Source organism: Cyprinus carpio, chromosome A2 (assembly GCF_018340385.1).
Source record: "Cyprinus carpio isolate SPL01 chromosome A2, ASM1834038v1, whole genome shotgun sequence".
Lineage (NCBI taxonomy): Eukaryota > Metazoa > Chordata > Actinopteri > Cypriniformes > Cyprinidae > Cyprinus > Cyprinus carpio.
In genome coordinates, this window is record NC_056573.1 from 14,513,017 (window position 1) to 14,530,616 (window position 17,600).

Here is a 17,600-nt window from a genome sequence, read left to right on the forward strand (position 1 = left end):
CTCCTGTTTAAAACTACTGGAGTGAGTTGCTTTTCGGTGATTCACTATAACTTTTTGCGAACCGTTATAAAGATAGAATAAAGCGATTGATTTAACGAAATATTTTTGGATGCAAATAACCTGTTCAAGTACAGAACATCACAACACACTTAAGCCAGACCAACAGGGACACCGCATAGCCTACTAACATTTCAAACGATGGCGGTGTTTTTTAGGCTATAGCCTAGCTACTGATAACGAGGAACGTAGTAATGCATAATGTAAAACATTAAAAACTGGACATGGAAAAGGATGGGAAATTAAAATAGCTGTTCTGAGTGACGCTCCGCAGAGAGTTGCCGTGCGTAATTAGTTAGGCTAGTTATCGCACGCAGGACTAAATACACTGGTGTAGACTTGGGCTACACAGATTGTTGACTTACGTTAAAATAGCATAGCAATCCATATTGTGGAATAAGAAGTCTACGAAATTGGACAGTGTGTGACCTACCACCGAATTTGAATTAGGCTACGTGTAAAAATGAACACACCCATCCCCCAGTGCGATTTAATAACGACATAGTTTCACGAGACTACTCAAAAAGACAGCGGTTCCACATACAGACAAATAACCAAATGTGTTTGCCAAATAATTTGTTTATCTTTTCAGCAGTTAGTGATTTGAAAACGCAACATATTGGGATGCTGAACACTATAGAGTACTATCGCTTTAAGTATTGAGAATAAGGCGAGGTTGGGTGCTGTCATTTACTCGAGAGTCACTGGGTCATGTGATAAAATTTCGCTCCATTTATTGGTCAAAGGCACGTGTCTAAGAGACCGGACTGCGACGTCACCCGGGGGACTCGTATTAAAAATAAGAACAAAAATCCGTAGTGAAAGTATTCTAGAGCCAGTTTGCGTTTTCTTATTTACTAGAGCAGGTCTGCTGCTTTGATACTGCATAGATAAAATTTGCCTATATGTTTTACAAAGTAGATGTAAAGACGATTGCAAAGGGCACACTGTGGAATTAATTTCTAAAACTATGTTTTTTTTTTTTTTCTAAGAAAAGGAGGTTTTTTCGTATTTTTTAGACGAAAGAATAATGGGGGAAAGGATTTTTTGTTTTTTTTTGTTTGTTTCTCTTTGCAGTGAGACTAAGAAATAAGGAAAATATACCACAAAAACTGGAACACAAGCATACGCGTTTGTGCGAGAGAGAAAGGGGTTAAAAAGAACATTTGGAGAGTTCCACTATGGAAGAAAATGATCGGAGCAACAGAGATGTGGAGCGCCAGGATTCGGGCGATGAGTCCAACAGAGTTATTTTACCCCTGTTGCAGGCTCCTGGAAACCTTCTCCCTCACAGAATCACCAACTTTTACATCGACAACATTTTGAGACCAGACTTTGGTCGCAGGAAAGAAGGAACCAGGCGCGACGAAATTAATATAGTTGAAAGAGAGAACCGCTGTCCATCGGCTCCCGGATCAGGGCAGGTAGGAGCTCCAGTTTCAGGGGAAGGAACCTCGAGCCCTCCTCCAGTGAGCGCATCTAAAAAAACTGATATTACCGCAGACACACATCTGAAGCCCCGTGCAGAGACTGGAGATCAATGTTTAAGCTCAGATTCGGATTGCTCGCAAAGTAACGCTGCTCAGAGGAACCAACCAATCCTTTGGCCGGCTTGGGTATATTGCACAAGATATTCAGACAGACCTTCATCAGGTAGCAATTTATTCTGTTCACAGTTCTATTTGTGTACTCAAATATCACATGTTATATAATTTTGACTTGAAAGCGAGCAAATAAAACACTAAACTATTAGGCTACAGAAATTGTGTCGATGAAAAGGGGTACGAAAATGTTCTTCATGAATGTGAAACTGCCCGCCAAGAGTCAGGGAGTTTTCTTTTATGGAGTCTGTTCTCCTAAATTTAAAGTAATAGCCTAACTGCAAAGATTGTTTTAAATTATTATTATTAATTTAAATCTAATATTTACAAACATTTTAAGTATATAGGCTATATATAGCCTACTGCTGCTGTAGGCTACGTATAGAATTATTATTAATAATAATACATTTTATTGTATTATGTTTTTATTATTATTATTTTCACCATAATATTAAAAACAATAATAATCAGAATTATGATTATTATTATATATTATTTTACAGGTGTATTATTATGTAATCTAAACTATTTAATTTCGTATAAGGTGCAATGTGGGGCCCTTCGTTTACGTTTGATTGGGCATTTCTTAAGTTGTTAAAGAAAAGATAGAACTGATTTTTAAATATTAGGAATGGTAATTATGATACATTTTTTGCCTTTATTTTCAAAAAAGGAACGGGTAGATTTTGCGCCATTGTTACTTCTCTGTCTTTGTTGATATTTAATTAGCATATTTTTGACAATGTAGTTGGACGCACCACAGAAGCTAAATGCTAACCAAATCTCTTCAAAACTAGCTTCTGAAATAAATATGCTATTCCTGCACGTACCGGCATAGAAAAAAAATCAGGAAAATATTAATCAGCATTTCTAATTAACGAATTTCAAATTGTGCACAAAACGGCCTTCCGAAAAAGTGCCAACGCAAGTTTTTTTTTGTCACGTCGAAACTTATGATTATATCCCACTATAATCTGGCGAATACATCTTAGCCCATTTCTAATGCAGTCTATGAACATAATTTTACCAAAGTTTTTACACTTACAATAAAACATACATTTTTAGCTAGGTGTGAATATTTGGAAAGGTCAGACTAACTTAAAAGGTGTATCAACCCCTTGTCATGATGGGTTAGGGCCTACTTAAATTGATTTTTCGATTGTACGACGTGAAAATATTAATATTATATCATACCAGCAGTCTACAATAGAAAGTATACTCTGCTTAAGCTTAATAAAAGATGTAAAAATAGGGTGCGAGCAAGGGCTCATCTCATAGGCTGCCGATCAATCTATTGTCAGCATTCAGGCCACGCGGAACCTTTGAGTGCACTGGAATAGCCTACCTAAGAATGAACTAAAAATAGAATATGCAGTGGGTAATCTATAGCATTGAACGACAGGTGCCACTCTTAGAACAAGTTTACAAAAAACGTTCTCTTATAAATGTAGTTCCTATGGTAACAAAAAGAGGGGAAAGCCTCTTTCACCCCTCCCTTTCTGGCAGTCACCCCACCCCCAATCCCCCACCACTACTACACCAAGCTTCCTTATTCAAAACTAGAGCAGACTCCCTCAAACATTCGATCTGAAAGAACCCTTGATCCAACTAGTGTAACTCTAAATAACACTATTATTGAAACAGCATTATTTGTTTTTAATATTGATATTATGAAACAACTAATATCTATTGAAAATACTGATGCAACATTTATGTGCATTTACGGCACGAGAACATAAACCCTCTCGTTCATTTCTGAAATGCAGGACCAAGATCCCGCAAACCAAAGAAGACAAATCCAACCAAGGAAGACAAGCGTCCGAGAACAGCCTTCACAGCGGAGCAACTCCAGAGACTCAAGAACGAATTCCAGAATAACCGTTACCTGACGGAGCAGAGGAGACAAGCTCTGGCCCAGGAACTAGGCCTCAACGAGTCTCAAATCAAAATCTGGTTTCAAAACAAAAGAGCGAAGATTAAAAAAGCGTCGGGGAGCAAAAACTCACTTGCATTGCACCTGATGGCACAGGGACTATACAATCACGCCACAGCAACAAAAGACGACAAATCAGACAGTGATTAACGTAAAGGACAGGACGTCTGAAATGCAATAATTCTAAACAAGGGCCAGTGTACAAAAAACCAGCATTAAACGGATGAAAACTTTATGTATGAGATTTGATTCTGCAATATTATGTATATATATAATTTGTGTACAGTGGTGTAAAACATTTTCAATTAATATCACTGTTGCACAATTACTGAAACTTCAGATGCAGTGCGCGAGGAAAAGGACGCTTCTTTATTTAAAAAAGGGGGAGTGATTTGATCGACACTTGACGTTGAGCCACAAGTGAACATGTTTAATCCATGCTGAAGTCCAAAGATTTTTCCTGCTGCATTCAGGCGACTGTGATTTAAAATAAATGGTAAAAATGTTTTATCTGATTTAGATGTTTGTTTCCATGCATAATTTTATTATGAATATTTTACTTTATTGATTTGTGTTACAGAGACATGGTATTTAAAAAAAGACAACATTGCATATCATCATATCATGCTTACAATAATTCAGTATATTGTATTTAAAAGAATTATGGTCTAAAATACTATCCGTCAAGGATGCTACACATCCTATGTCCTCACATTTTCAGGAAATAGATCAGACATCTGAACGTAAACGAGTCAGTAAACCTCAAAACTTCTAATGCAAGTACTTGACTTGAGTTGTTGTCTGTTAAATTTAGTTGGGAATGTACAATAAAAGTTTTCTCATCTTCTTTTTCCAAATGGAAATCCAACAAGTTTTTTTTTGTTTTTTTTTAACAGAAGCATTTTCGTTTGCTCTTTTTTTTACTGTGAAAGGTGAAATGGTAATTGTTACTTAGCTGAAAAAGAAACTCTCAGAAAATGTTGTTTGAAAATTACCATTTAAAATTTTGTCAGCAGGGGATATATTAAGAAGTGTTTTCCCCATTTTTTCTTTAAAAAAAAATAAAATCAATAAAATTTACATATTGTGAAAGCAAAGGAGCATCACTACCACTGCCTCCAAAATATTTGCAAAACGTTTTGTAAATTTAACTTTGAAAAACCCAAATTTAGAGAAAAAAAAATGTATAAGATCTGCCCACAAGTGTTAGGCAATAAAGACGGACAGCCTAATTAAATTTAGCAAGAGGCGACTAAGAAATTTAGACGGTGTTATCATTGAAAGATAAACTGTCCATTTTATTTAGTTTATTACAAACCAGTTTCGATAGGATTTAGTGTGACATTAGACAGAGGCAGATAATTTGAATCTGGTATAACAACTTTAAAAAGAAAACCGGAATGCAATAAGATTTATTGTACCGCTTTACAGAGCTTATAAAAATGTTTTCAAATGGCCAGAAATGTCTGAAAAGAATGCAATGGAAAGCAGGACATTGCATTAATTAACAAAATGCAAAATTACTTTAAATGGTGATTTGTGCTTTTCAATAAATCAAATTCAGCTTCTAAAAGTAGGCGGGGCATTCAGAGCACGAGGTTCTTTATCTAATATGCTAAGGTAAAATAGTCCTATTGGATGCAGCAAGTTCACCAAATCTTGTACAGCCAAACATAAAATGAAAAATTCGTTTTAGGGTAACAAAGTTTGTGTAGAAATCTAGAGGACCACACTGACATGTACTGGATGAGCCGCAGCAACAACCAGTTTACAAAACTGGTGTCTTTGGTGAAACTCAATCTATTATGATCAGAAGTAATTTTTCTTTTATTCTGGGACATGCTACCCATCTGGTTCCGTCCGAGGGTTTATTTGGCGACTGATGGGAGTTGGAACAAAAATGAATAAACAAACTAAACTATGCTGTATAAAGCCAAATTTAGTCCAAGTGTCAACACTTGGGGGAGTCCAAATGCTGCTAATAGAAGTCATTTCACTCGTAAATTCCGAGTATTAAAAACCAACTAATAAAACCTTCACTTGGCCTATGAAAAAAAAAAAAAAAAAAAAAAGTTTGAAGAATTTAATACATAGGCCTACTTTAAAAACGGTGACACTTTTTGTTTGAACTATCTAATTTACACAACAGATTACAACCAGGATTTATCATCTCTTAAATGATAAAGTTACCCAAAGCGTCTACAAAGTAATTTTGCGCAAATACTAAAAAATATATATAAAAAAAAAAAAAAAATATTGTAGACATTGTTGCACTCGTAACCCTTACCAGAAACTTGACACATACTTCAGTGTTACCTGACTCCAAAAAAACCTTTCTAGAAAAGTCCTATTGCTGAAAAGGTCCAACACAAAAGGCGAGCTATCTCTGAGAAATATTCCCAGCATTGACCTATTCCTCAATGCCAGAGAATCTCATCTGCATTTCTATTCTTGCCAAGCTTGTATGTGGAAGTAACGCGCAACAGTCAGTGACCTGATGAGCTTCACTGGGAAGAAAAAGGCAGTTGCCGCTCAGACGCGCAGCGAGGCTCCTGAATTGAAGGCTGTGGCCGGGAGACCCCGTTGAAGGTCAAAGCCTCCTGTCACAGCTACAGGTGGCTCGTTTCACTGCGCCCACATTTCATCACCTCCGATTTCAACACGGATCTTAAAGGCATCTCCTTAATTGGCTTCACTTCAAAAACGAACAGAACATTTCTGCAATCGAAGTTGAGATGAAATGGTCCGAGGAGATTCCTAGAACTCACATCCAGCTCTGCATCTGGAATGCAGAAATTCCCCAAAACTCTCTCTTGCTTGAACTCTTTTGTCCAAGAAGTCATACCAAAAATTCTGGATGGTTGGATGGACAGACAAAATATGAAGCTCCAAAAGACCGGCTTAAAAAGTTTGATGTCCATCCCAGTTCACCTCAAAGGACCTGATTTGGATGTGAATTATTCCTTTTTTTTTTATCATTGATGAACTGATACACACACACACACACTCTGTCCTTTCCCTAAACAGGTCTTTCCAAAGTCTGAATGGCTGGGATTCCTGAGACCAGACACTCTAGAAAAGAAAATACATATCAGAACGGTATTGATCTCCCTTGTCTTCGTATCAGAGAAAGGCCTATCTTGTCCCCATTCCATCGGAGTCATTTATCTACAGTTTTTGAATGCTTCCTAGTCAAACTTGAATATGCAATGAAGAACCGGGGCTTTGTGGCGGAAATATAATTAAGGCAGTGAAAGATGTAGAGGGTGAAGAATGGGGATGACATCAGGCCAATTTCACACTTGGCACTTGGATGGCCAAGCCAAAGCCAGGCTCTTGCCACGCAACACAGATCAAAGCACACTGCCAGTTCAGAAAAAGCAAAAAAGGATTCAAGTATGCTAATCTCCAGGACAAATAAATTTTAATCTTGTTAGAATACAAGTTAACACAACAGCTCAGCGGTTGAACTTTATAGTGAATTTAAGGGAGAGATCAAATTTCATTTACAAATTTTCAGTGTGTATAACTTCAGGTCCATTCTGACTTAATTGTACAAAATGGTTAATCATATAGTTGACATGATAAAGAAAAAAAAAAAATACATTCATTGGGAATGTCTCCACTTCAGAGCAGACAAGTAGCTCAAGCTAGCATGAAAGCATTTTGTATGCATGGGAAATTGATGTTTATTTGTCTACTTCCGTTTGTTTTGAGTCACAGCCCAATGCACCATGGGTGACACCTGATCGGTCATACTTAAACTCAAAGCACAATAGAAATAAGCTACTTTGTATCTTACAACACAAACAACTTTTTAAACAGCAAGCAGTTTCCAGAGAAGGGTTATAGTTACATGCATACCAAATTTCAATTTAGTATGGGGGGGAAAAAAAAGAAAAAAGAAAAAGTAATCTGACAACTGAAAAACTTGCAATAACAGCAAAGTTCATGTTAATGTAAACAGCCTTCAACCACAGCAAAACTTTGAACTTATGATGGTGCTCTTCATTAGCTGATATAGGGCTTTTGGGTCCAAAAACCTTGCAAGGGCAGTAATTTAATCCCAAGGTTACTAGTCTACACTCATTAAAAAAAAAAAAAAGAATAAAAATAAGGAATGTTACATGTTCGTTGTATAAATTATATTCTATGATAAAAATTCTAAAGAGAAATAAAGTTTTCAAATTTTCTTTGGATTACATATTAAATTGAAGTTAAAAACCTAAAAAAATAAATTACTTCATAAATTACAGAAAAGTGAATATTACTTTACTCATTTACATCAACCGATCATCTGAAACACCCAGGCATTACATTTCCCAAAAGAAGCAGGCATCATGTAGATTCCTGAATATATCCTTGTGATATCAACATTTTCCCCACTGCACATAGAGAGTAGACTTGTTAAACAATGCAACAATTTTTGTTATTTTCCCCCTCAGTGATTTGGCTGACACCCATATCTAGACCAACTCACAGAGCTAAGCAATCATGGCGTCTCTTGCTCCTTTACACTCCCAAAGCAGGACCTGCCCCTGTGCTGCTACCACAGCAGCGCATGCGTAGTTCTGCATGGAGGGAGCTGTGAGGGAAGGGTGCGAAAGGCATGCCATCATGCTTACCCAGCGGCCATGTTCAAAAGCCTGACTTGGACAGATATGGGACATCAGAACGAAAAAAGCAGACTGAGCTGTGAATCGATCTGGGACATTAAACCCTTTTTGCCATTTTGTCTTACGGGCCTGTTAACAGTTCCTCACAAATTATTCTGAATTATAAAATGTGCCAAGTATGAAAACAAATGACTCATTTAACCACTATATTTGAAATATTTTATTTTCTTTTATCACAGGTATACGCTTTATAAATCACAATGGTTAATGCCATGTCAAGTTCACTCAAACTAAATTGAGGTTAAAAAGAACTAAGGAATTAAACATGTCAATTACAAGTCATTAGAATAAAAAAAAGTTACGTTGTTTTATAAATATATGCATTTAATACAGGAAGAGTGTGCCCACTAATCTGCAGTGGAAGCAGTTGTAATACACTTTACTAAAGTCAAATAATTTTTTAATCATCATAATTTTACGTCATTAAAAACATTCAAAACAATAACATACATTAGGAAAATATTTGAGGTCTTCATTTTTTGGTCCAGGTTTTTAAGTGTTCTTCAGCAGACGCTCATGTGAAACTAAAGTTCACTGTGCTGGAAAACAGAGCTCTTACAGTGACCTGGATATGTGAAGAAAACAAAAAAGGCATAAAATTACACAAGCGTTTGATACAAAAATTATATATAAAAAAAGTTTTAACTGAGGTTCTTGCTACATTTTTTTTCCTGAATGTTCAAAAATCTTTTCACACACAACGTTTAGAATTTTTTTTGACATTGACAGTTTTGCATTTGAATTTTGTCGTCACTTGTTTGATAGACTGAAATCCTATTTTAGACTTATTAGTCTTTTATAGCTACTTCTACAAATGTGTAGATTCTATAGCAGGCATCTGTTTTAAATGTGCATTGAACTTAAATTTACAAAGTACATTAAAATAAGAAATTAAGTAAATATATATAAACATATCAGATTAGCTAAGGGAATGCTATTTCTGCATAGGGCATATTAATTTAACAATTTCTTTACACTTTCCCAGCTAGCAATAATAATATTTCAGATAATTACATATTGTAATCAATGTCTAAATTTACTATAATTCCAGCAAAATATCTTTTACAATATTCTTTTTAAAGACTCCAAGTTCTTGCGGATTTTAATTTCATGAATGTAAATTGCAATGCAGATTTTACAGCACTGCAAATTAGTGAATGGTGTCTGAGGCGTAATGTGAAAAGAAAAAGCTACATTTAGATCACATCTCATAATGTTAAAAGTTTGATTTTAAAAAGCAGGAAAAAAACTAATATAAATAGCATGTTTAATATCAAGCACATTGAAAAAAAATTCATATTCATTTAAAACTGCATTGATATTTGTATGTAGAAAAGCACTAGAAAAGTGTATTAATATAACTGGAACACACTTTTTGCACAGTGCAAATCAAGACAACACTATGTTCAGGTTTTCAGTGTAAACATGCTTAACACTGAATGAAAGAAGGTATAACGCATCATACATAAATACCTGATATTTCACTGCACAACGTCTTAGCCACATGGCCGGCCTCACTGGCGAAGAGAGAGATGATATCATCTTCTAACTCTTCCACAATGCTTTCACACTGCAATAGACATTTTAAAAATATAATCAGCATTCTATGAGCTTATTGACAGTAAATAAGCAATCACATCAGTGAAAATACAGTAATGGGCAGCCATCTTTAGTGCTAAACTGTTGGCAAGTCTGCCATCTTGGATGGTTAACGAGGCAACTTGCAGGCAAATGCCATTTAGTCATTTTACTGTGGCGTAAAAATACAGTCATCTTGTACAGAAAATTTGATATTTTGGGTGGTAAATTGGAGTCTAATGTGACAAAGTCAATTTAATGTTGTATAAATTGATCATTTGTATTTATTAAAAAAATGAACACCGCAATGATAACAAAATTAAACCAATAAATAATAAAAACAACAACAACAACAACAATAATGATAATAACAAAAATGAAAAGAGAAAAAAAACCCAAGTCTCATTGTTTATGAAAAAGACATCAGTATTGATGATTCATGAAATATCTCAGAATTTATGTAAATTTTCCAAAGGCTTTCAGAAGTAAAACTTAAATTAAAAAAACATTGTAGTGAAAAATTTATTTGTAGTGTATACTACACAACTGTCACATGATTTAAAAAACAATATCAAAATAATTTATATGGATAATTTATATGTATTTTACAAACCATTAAGTGGGAAACTCACGTTTTATTGTTATAACAAAACTACAAATATACTCAATGACAAATATATAAAATTTATACTCACTGCAAACTTCAAGGCACTGGAACTCTCTGGTCCATCAAACTTAAAATTTTTGAAATCTGGAAAATTCCCGCCATCATTTCCTCTTGGTGCAAATCTCTTGTAGCTCTTTTCTTTGGTGTCCGGGTCTTCATAGAGAGCATAGTCACTCATGCTATTGCAGACTTCTTCCAGCAGTTCAGTTAAGTAAGTCTCAGACCTAGCCAGAGGAACCTATCAGAAAAAGAATTCAGAATAAAGTTATAGAAAGACTAGTTGACTAAGTTACCAAATCGAACCTTGGGGGAAAAAAAGAAAAAGGAGGGCACCGAGTTCTCTTAGATGACCTTTTCCTTCCGTCCCCATCTAAACACATCCCCTGTGCCACGACGCTAACTTTTAACCTGCATCTCCAAAGTTGAAAAGTAGATCTCCTTGCCTTGGCAACAGAACAAAACCACACTGTGGTGTCTAGACAGGTCAAGGTGCACCCTGCTCCCGCCCCTTTGGCCTCCCCCGGAAGGAGAAAGGGGAAAGGGTGATGGGGGCGGAGAGAGTGAAAAGGCTGGAGAGCGTGGGGTAAGCAGTGGGGAGGGGAGTTGTCAACAGCAGCCAAGTGCAGGGTAAACAGTGGAGTCCCATCCTTTGGTTCTCTTGGGCAGCTCATCTCTTCCACCCTCCAATGATCAAAGCAGGAAGTCTTCCTTGTCAGGCCAGTCAAAGGATGTCGGGTTTGGGGGCGAGGGGGTTATTGGAAAGAGGACAGGTTGCAGATGAGCTGGATTTTCTTGCGATGTAGATATATCCCTGACCCTTTTGTCCCCTTTCAGACACAGTATGGACCCTTCCGGTCTCACTGATTACATTATGAGGGCGTCTCTACCCCCTCCACTCTTGTGAGGCTCTGTGACATAAAGAGGCTTCCGTGGCTCGCTGCCATCTGGTCACAAATAAGATAAAAGGTCCCATGGAAGGACAGGAACCTATCTTCACATCCCCCATCTTTTTAATTAAAAAGCTGAATGCAGTTGGATAGGCCGCAAGATAAGACAATATATGAACAACTATGAACGAAGGAGCTAATCGCTTGCCCATAGGTGCAGGACATTTTAACCGTATTAATATGGATACAATGTGGTTATAAGAACATCTTTGGCACTAAAACTGAATTATCACATTTGAGATCTTCACCAATTACATTTCTAAATTCAACTCATTAATCTTTAGGAGACTTCGGGCTAACCAACTGAGAACAATAAGAGAGATTCAGTCATGCACAAAGGTCCAAAAGCAATAAAAATCTCGCCTTTGGATCTAGCAGAAGACGGCCTGTGTGCCACAACCTCTGCAGAGTCCTTATCATGCAATCCTGAAAATGGAGGGGAATTAAATTCCTCCCCGTAACAGTCTGAAGGGTTTGAATAGAAGCTGTCAATAAAGAATTTCTGTAGGAATTGGGGGGGGGGGGGGGTACGAGGCAGAGAAAAGGCTTCTCAGGGATGCCACCCTTCACTAAATTCCCATTGGAGAGTCATGCATCATTGTAGTGTCGAGACACAGGGTATTTCATTTTGCTGCCTTAATTCCCTAAAGAAAAATTCTAAAAAGTCTAAACATGCACACAAAAAACATATACAGTAGATTAGATATAGGATCTGATCAAGAGTTCTTTAATGTTTATTTATACATGAATTGACCTTTTAGCCAAAGCTGTTGAAGGTCATCTTTGGTTAATCTGCTAAAAACATGGGGCTCAACGCAGGGGTTCACCTACAGCTTCAGGGCAAGGGAACCAAGCCAAGTATGAAAAGTGAAACAGGGAGGGATTTGGCGAGCATTAATTAGCATTTATTTTTAAGTGAAGTCACTCTCAGGGAACAGTGAGCGAGTTCTGCTACACTGCTTCGGCTTTGCTTCCTTATTATTGAAGAGAAATGGGATACTCAGGAACCAAAGACCAAAACAGTCAGATGGAAGAAGTCAGCACATGGATCGGGTTGATTTTATTTTATGGCTATGATGTTGTTTTTGTTATGTGAGAAGATATGCTAAGCATACAATTCAGTACAGACATGTCAAATGCAAAACTGTTTCACTCTTTACAGTGGCGTCTGAGAGCTGCACTTTCTCTTTAGAATTGTTACAAGCCTCTACACAGTTTTGAAAAACTGTATCTCACTCTTAGCTTTTTTTGATTTCTAATGAAAAATAAAAACTTGATAGTGACCAAAATCATGTTACAGCTCCCCGAGCCACAATTTAAAGCATAATATGCAATTAAAACCCAAATTCCTGACTTCACCTCAATGAGCTGATAAATGACAAATTAAGAAAAAAGACAGATGCATGAAACAAAAAATTAAGTACTTCATTAATCAACTGTTTCATCTGCAACGAAGCAAGACATAACAGATTTAACAGGTTTCTTTCTCATCCCTAACAATACCTGCAGTTTTTTTTTTTTTTAACCCAAACAGTGTACCCAAATCAACAGTAAAATTTAAGCTTCCCATTCAAGTCCCATCATCAGTTAGGATAGAGCATTACTTGCGTTACATTTCCCACCAAACAGGCTGACAAACATTTCATCCACAGATGAAATGGCCTAATAGGGGAAGGGAAAAGTCAGAACTGAACAAACACTTGTTATTAGGCAGCAGTTACGATCAAAAGGGGATTAACCCCTAATCAATAGTGGAGTCGGGCACCTAATGACAGTCCCAGGATACCAGGGGTCAGGGCTTAGAGTTCATTGGGTCTGACCTTTACATACTGACACCACTATTGAGAAGGAAACAGTAAAAATGGCTCCCTTTACTCAAGTAAACAGAACAAGCTTATAAACACCAGGAAATATTAGAGCTATGTAAGACAACTAATCACAAAAATAAACTCAATTTACAATTACATCTTAATAAAAAAAGTGAAACTAACAATTCAGATCTTATCAGTATATTGTAGAATATTTTCAAACATTGATTAGCCTGTGTTAATAATGTAACTGAAAGCCCTTAATAAATATGGTGGTGGTAAAGACTGAGAATGTGGTGCACAAACAGGAATGATGCAAGTTCTATTCTAGCGACAGATTAATTTTTCCACAATTTATCACTATCTTGTGCAAGAGAAAGCTGGCTGTCAGAATCACCCTGGATGAAGAGGAAATGTCTTTAGAGGATACTGTTAATGCATTGACAATGATAAATGTGATAAATTGATTCTGAAGCCATTAACAGTGAATCATACCTTTTTGTCTGTAAGACTTCCATCGGGTTTAAGTCTGAATCCACCAACATGAATCGTCTTTTTTGGATCAGTTTGACTGATTGAATAGTTCAGCTCCTCTGCAATCGCCACACAAGCTAGAAAAGAAAAGAAAAAAACATTACAATCAATTTAATCCTTTAAACATTGAATGGTAGTCAAAAAGGTGAAAAAAGGAGAAAATAATTGATGGATTCTTAATATTTTTTTGATTTTTTAATATTATTATTTTTTGCAGGAGGTAGTAGAAGAAAATTTTGTTGTGATAAATACGGCTAAATATACACTTCCCATAAGATAATGTTGGATGCCTTCTTGTACAATTAATGATCAGGCCTAGATTTTTAATCATGGCATGTACTCAAATCATCTGAACTAGAATAAATTTTGTATCAATTTTTTTTTTTTTTTTACCTGCATTGCATGTACTTTTTAAATGGAAAAAATTGTAATGGCGAAAAAGCACTAGTTATGCTTCAGGTAATGCTTAGTCATGCTTGCTATGTTGCCACGGCAACTGCCAAACCTGGGCGGAGCTTAAAGTAGGATTTATGTGAACCAAGCTTTGCACCCTTTGATTCTCCAAAAAGGCTTGGTCCTAGCATTAGTTTCACCAAGTTTTATTATTTTGTAATACTAGCAATATTATTCCATAATAGAAACCAACAGGGCTTTTTTGAAAGAATCTTAGTCCTGCAAAGTGACCAGAATGGAATACACATTTAAATAGCACATTTACCATACAAATTAACTTCGGAATCCTCTGAAAGTAAGAAATGAAATCTATTCACATACAAGATATTAGAAAAATAGTTAATTTCAGTGTTGGTTTAATGTTGGCCTTCTATATCGATAATTCATATGAAAAACTAGTCAGTATAATTAGCAGCCTATGAGACACATTTGCTTGTCTTAGTTTAGAATAAGTTAATGTCGGACCAAAAAGAAGAATTTAGTTTAAAAAACTGGATTAGTCACATTCATAAATGAAAACAAATCCATTGATTAAAGACCTGTACTGTATACTATAGTCATCATTACTAAGATCTAAATATACTTTGCAAAAAAGCAAGTGAAACTTGCACAAACGGTATCACTGCAATATAGCACTTAAATACGATTAAGCTTATGTTGAGTTTTATTGTTTTGAAAAACTAAGTAAACTGTGAAACCAAAATACAGTGATGTGATGTGATGTATATAAAACTCACAAAAAGTTTGTTACTAAAACATAATGGAAAAGTCCAAAGTATGTACTATTCCAAATGACTAATCCAATTTAAAGCAATATGAAAATATGAGCTCACTCAAAGTACTTTAATTATATCAAACTGAAGCTGACGCCGCTTAAAAGCACTAAACACATTTTTAAAACAAATATTTCCATGATTATAATAACAGATAGCCTAAAGGAAATCAGTAGTACTTTTTAATTTTAAAAACTAAGTTTTTAACTCAGCTGGCTAAACTACAGTTTATCTCTGAGTTGTGTTTTTTTTTGGTTTTTTTTTTTTTTTGCAGAAATACTTTTCAAAAACAAGCACAATTAGTTACCATTGAACATGTGGTTGTTTGCTTCAGAAATTCATTTAAAATGTCACTTTTAGATTTGTGTTTACAGGGCATTTTATTCAATGTGAAAATTTTGACCTAAATTAAACAACTTTACACATGTTGCACTACGCAAAATATAAATAATTATTATAATTTTTTAATTCCAGTTAAAAGATTGTCAATTTTATATTTTGCAAGCCATTGTTTGTCTTTTCAAAATGTTAAATGGATAAATTAAGTTTCTCAGTCATCACTTACTTTAGCATTATAAGTCATTTGTGTGACTGTATTTTATTCATTTATTTAGAAACTCCATGCAACATCAACTTACCTGAACAGTACAATGCTTCATCTTTCTTTGACTCTGTTGTTCTGGACATGAACACTGCCACAAGAACAAGGCAAACCGGTTTAACCCATGGTGACATGCTGATCTCCTGGATGAGCAAAACACGGTGAAGGTAATTGAAATTGCATTATTCCATTTCATATAGACACTCACAGAACAATTATACTGAATGTTCATCACAACAAGCTAATGATAACCAACAGAAAAAAAAAGCCCAGTTGGAATACTGAGCAAGTTATGAAACGCCTCAGAGATAGCATTTTAAAGAGTTCAGATTACAGCCTTGAAAATAGGCTTCAAGTACTTATTATCAGGTGTGTTTTATGCATAATACGTATTGCTGATCTTTAATGAGTTAAACTTTTTAAAACCTTCAGGGACTTTTCATAAAGTTCTGGACGAACTAGCGCCCCCAACTGAACAACAACACTATTTTTGTACTCTACGTTACTCTGTAACTTTAATTAAACACTAAATGTTCTGATAACTAAAAAACTGAATCATCGCAATATATGCATCTCTTAGCCTAATAACGTAGGATATGTTTTAAACCAATTACTAATCTAAATATGTATACGATACAGTGTCACCTAATAGTGTAAGTTACTCTGAATAACTTACAAGTAAAACTTGGTGCACCTGTTTCATTTGTCCAGGTGCGTGTGAGTAAATGAGAAGCTAAAATAAGAACTAAAAACGTACATATTTAGGATTGGATAGGGTATGATGGACAACCTGTCGTTTTATTTTCCTTAAACTAACACATTATAAACAGTCGATGCAGCTTACTGTCTTACCTGAGACGTGTGAACAGAGGTGAGTGAGGCACGGGTAAAAGTTTTCGTTGCTACAAAGAACGACTGAGGGTGAAACAGGGTACAAGTTCGATACCAGGTAACTTACACAAAAACTCCCAACGAATCCGCCTAAAAATAAATTACACATGCGCTTCCTATACAAAAAGCAACGACTACCCACGTGCCTGTCTGTCGTGCTGCCACGACCAGCAACCTTGCTGGTCACACTAAGAATTGACAGCCGCGACATCCAATGAAATCACAGAATTGTGACTCTTATCCAATGATCGCAAAGACATTAAATTCCCGGATTAGAAAGTTCCCAGACACCACTCGAGCAGATAATGGGAAACATTACAGCCAAGTGACAATTAAGCATTGGTAGGAATGATCTGTAGTACCCGCAGTAACGTAAATAATCATTCCATGAAAGAAAAGTTTCAAAAATAATACTGAGTTTCCAAAAAGAAAAAAGAAAAAGTTTCAAAAAATAATACTGAGTTTCCAAATAAATCAAATATAAGTTTCCAAAAAAAAAAAAAAAAGAAGATAATTAAATAAATAAAGAATAATAAAAAAGAACTACTATGTCTAAACTATGGGAACATGTGTAAGTCATTAATAAGCCAGTTTTGGCATTTTTGGAGAATTTGTAAGTCATAAATAAGCCAGTTTTGGCATTTTTGTGGAGTAAGGGGAGCAGTTGGGGGCTCAGTTCCTTGCTCAAGGGCACCTCAGTTGTGGTATTGAAGGTGGGAGAGAGAACTGTACATTCACTCCCTCCACTGACAATCCCTGCCGGTACGAGACTCAAACCCACAACCTTTCGGTTACAAATCTGACACATGAACCATTAGGTCACGACTTCCCCCACGTCTACTTTGTGTAGACGCCACAGACAAACACAATTAGAGCAGCAATAAAATAAATGAACAAAATGAATAAATACATTTTTAAACCTTTATACCTCTTTTCTTTTTTTTGCTATGGAAACTACTATGAACAGTATATATATAGTCGTGGCCTAATGGTTAGAGAGCCAGACTTGTAAGGTTGTGGGTTCGAGTCTCATACAAGCAGGGATTGTGGGTGGGGGGAATGAATGTACAGCAAGGCACCG

At 35.9% G+C, this 17,600-nt stretch overlaps 2 protein-coding genes across 3 annotated transcripts; one reads left to right on the forward strand and one right to left on the reverse strand.

The window, feature by feature from the left end:
• Nucleotides 1-1,100: 1,100 nt before the first annotated feature.
• Nucleotides 1,101-4,106, forward strand: LOC109111813 (engrailed homeobox 2b). The gene is made up of 2 exons (XM_019124807.2): nucleotides 1,101-1,710; nucleotides 3,425-4,106. Exons 1-2 carry the CDS (start codon nucleotides 1,239-1,241, stop codon nucleotides 3,739-3,741), a joined length of 789 nt encoding a protein of 262 aa, XP_018980352.1. The 5' UTR covers nucleotides 1,101-1,238; the 3' UTR covers nucleotides 3,742-4,106.
• Nucleotides 4,107-8,412: 4,306 nt separating this feature from the next.
• Nucleotides 8,413-16,745, reverse strand: LOC109108932 (protein canopy-1). Of its 2 annotated transcripts, none has more exons than XM_042774499.1 (6): nucleotides 16,587-16,745; nucleotides 15,666-15,771; nucleotides 13,763-13,878; nucleotides 10,541-10,750; nucleotides 9,741-9,837; nucleotides 8,413-8,832 (listed from the first exon to the last, which is right to left on the reverse strand). In XM_042774499.1, the coding sequence occupies exons 1-6, from the start codon at nucleotides 16,728-16,730 to the stop codon at nucleotides 8,792-8,794; spliced, it is 714 nt and encodes a 237-aa protein (XP_042630433.1). In that variant the 5' UTR covers nucleotides 16,731-16,745; the 3' UTR covers nucleotides 8,413-8,791. The 2 variants fall into 2 exon arrangements, with proteins under 2 accessions (XP_042630433.1, XP_042630441.1); XM_042774507.1 differs by having other exon boundaries at nucleotides 16,481-16,709.
• Between the last annotated feature and the right edge of the window lie 855 nt (nucleotides 16,746-17,600).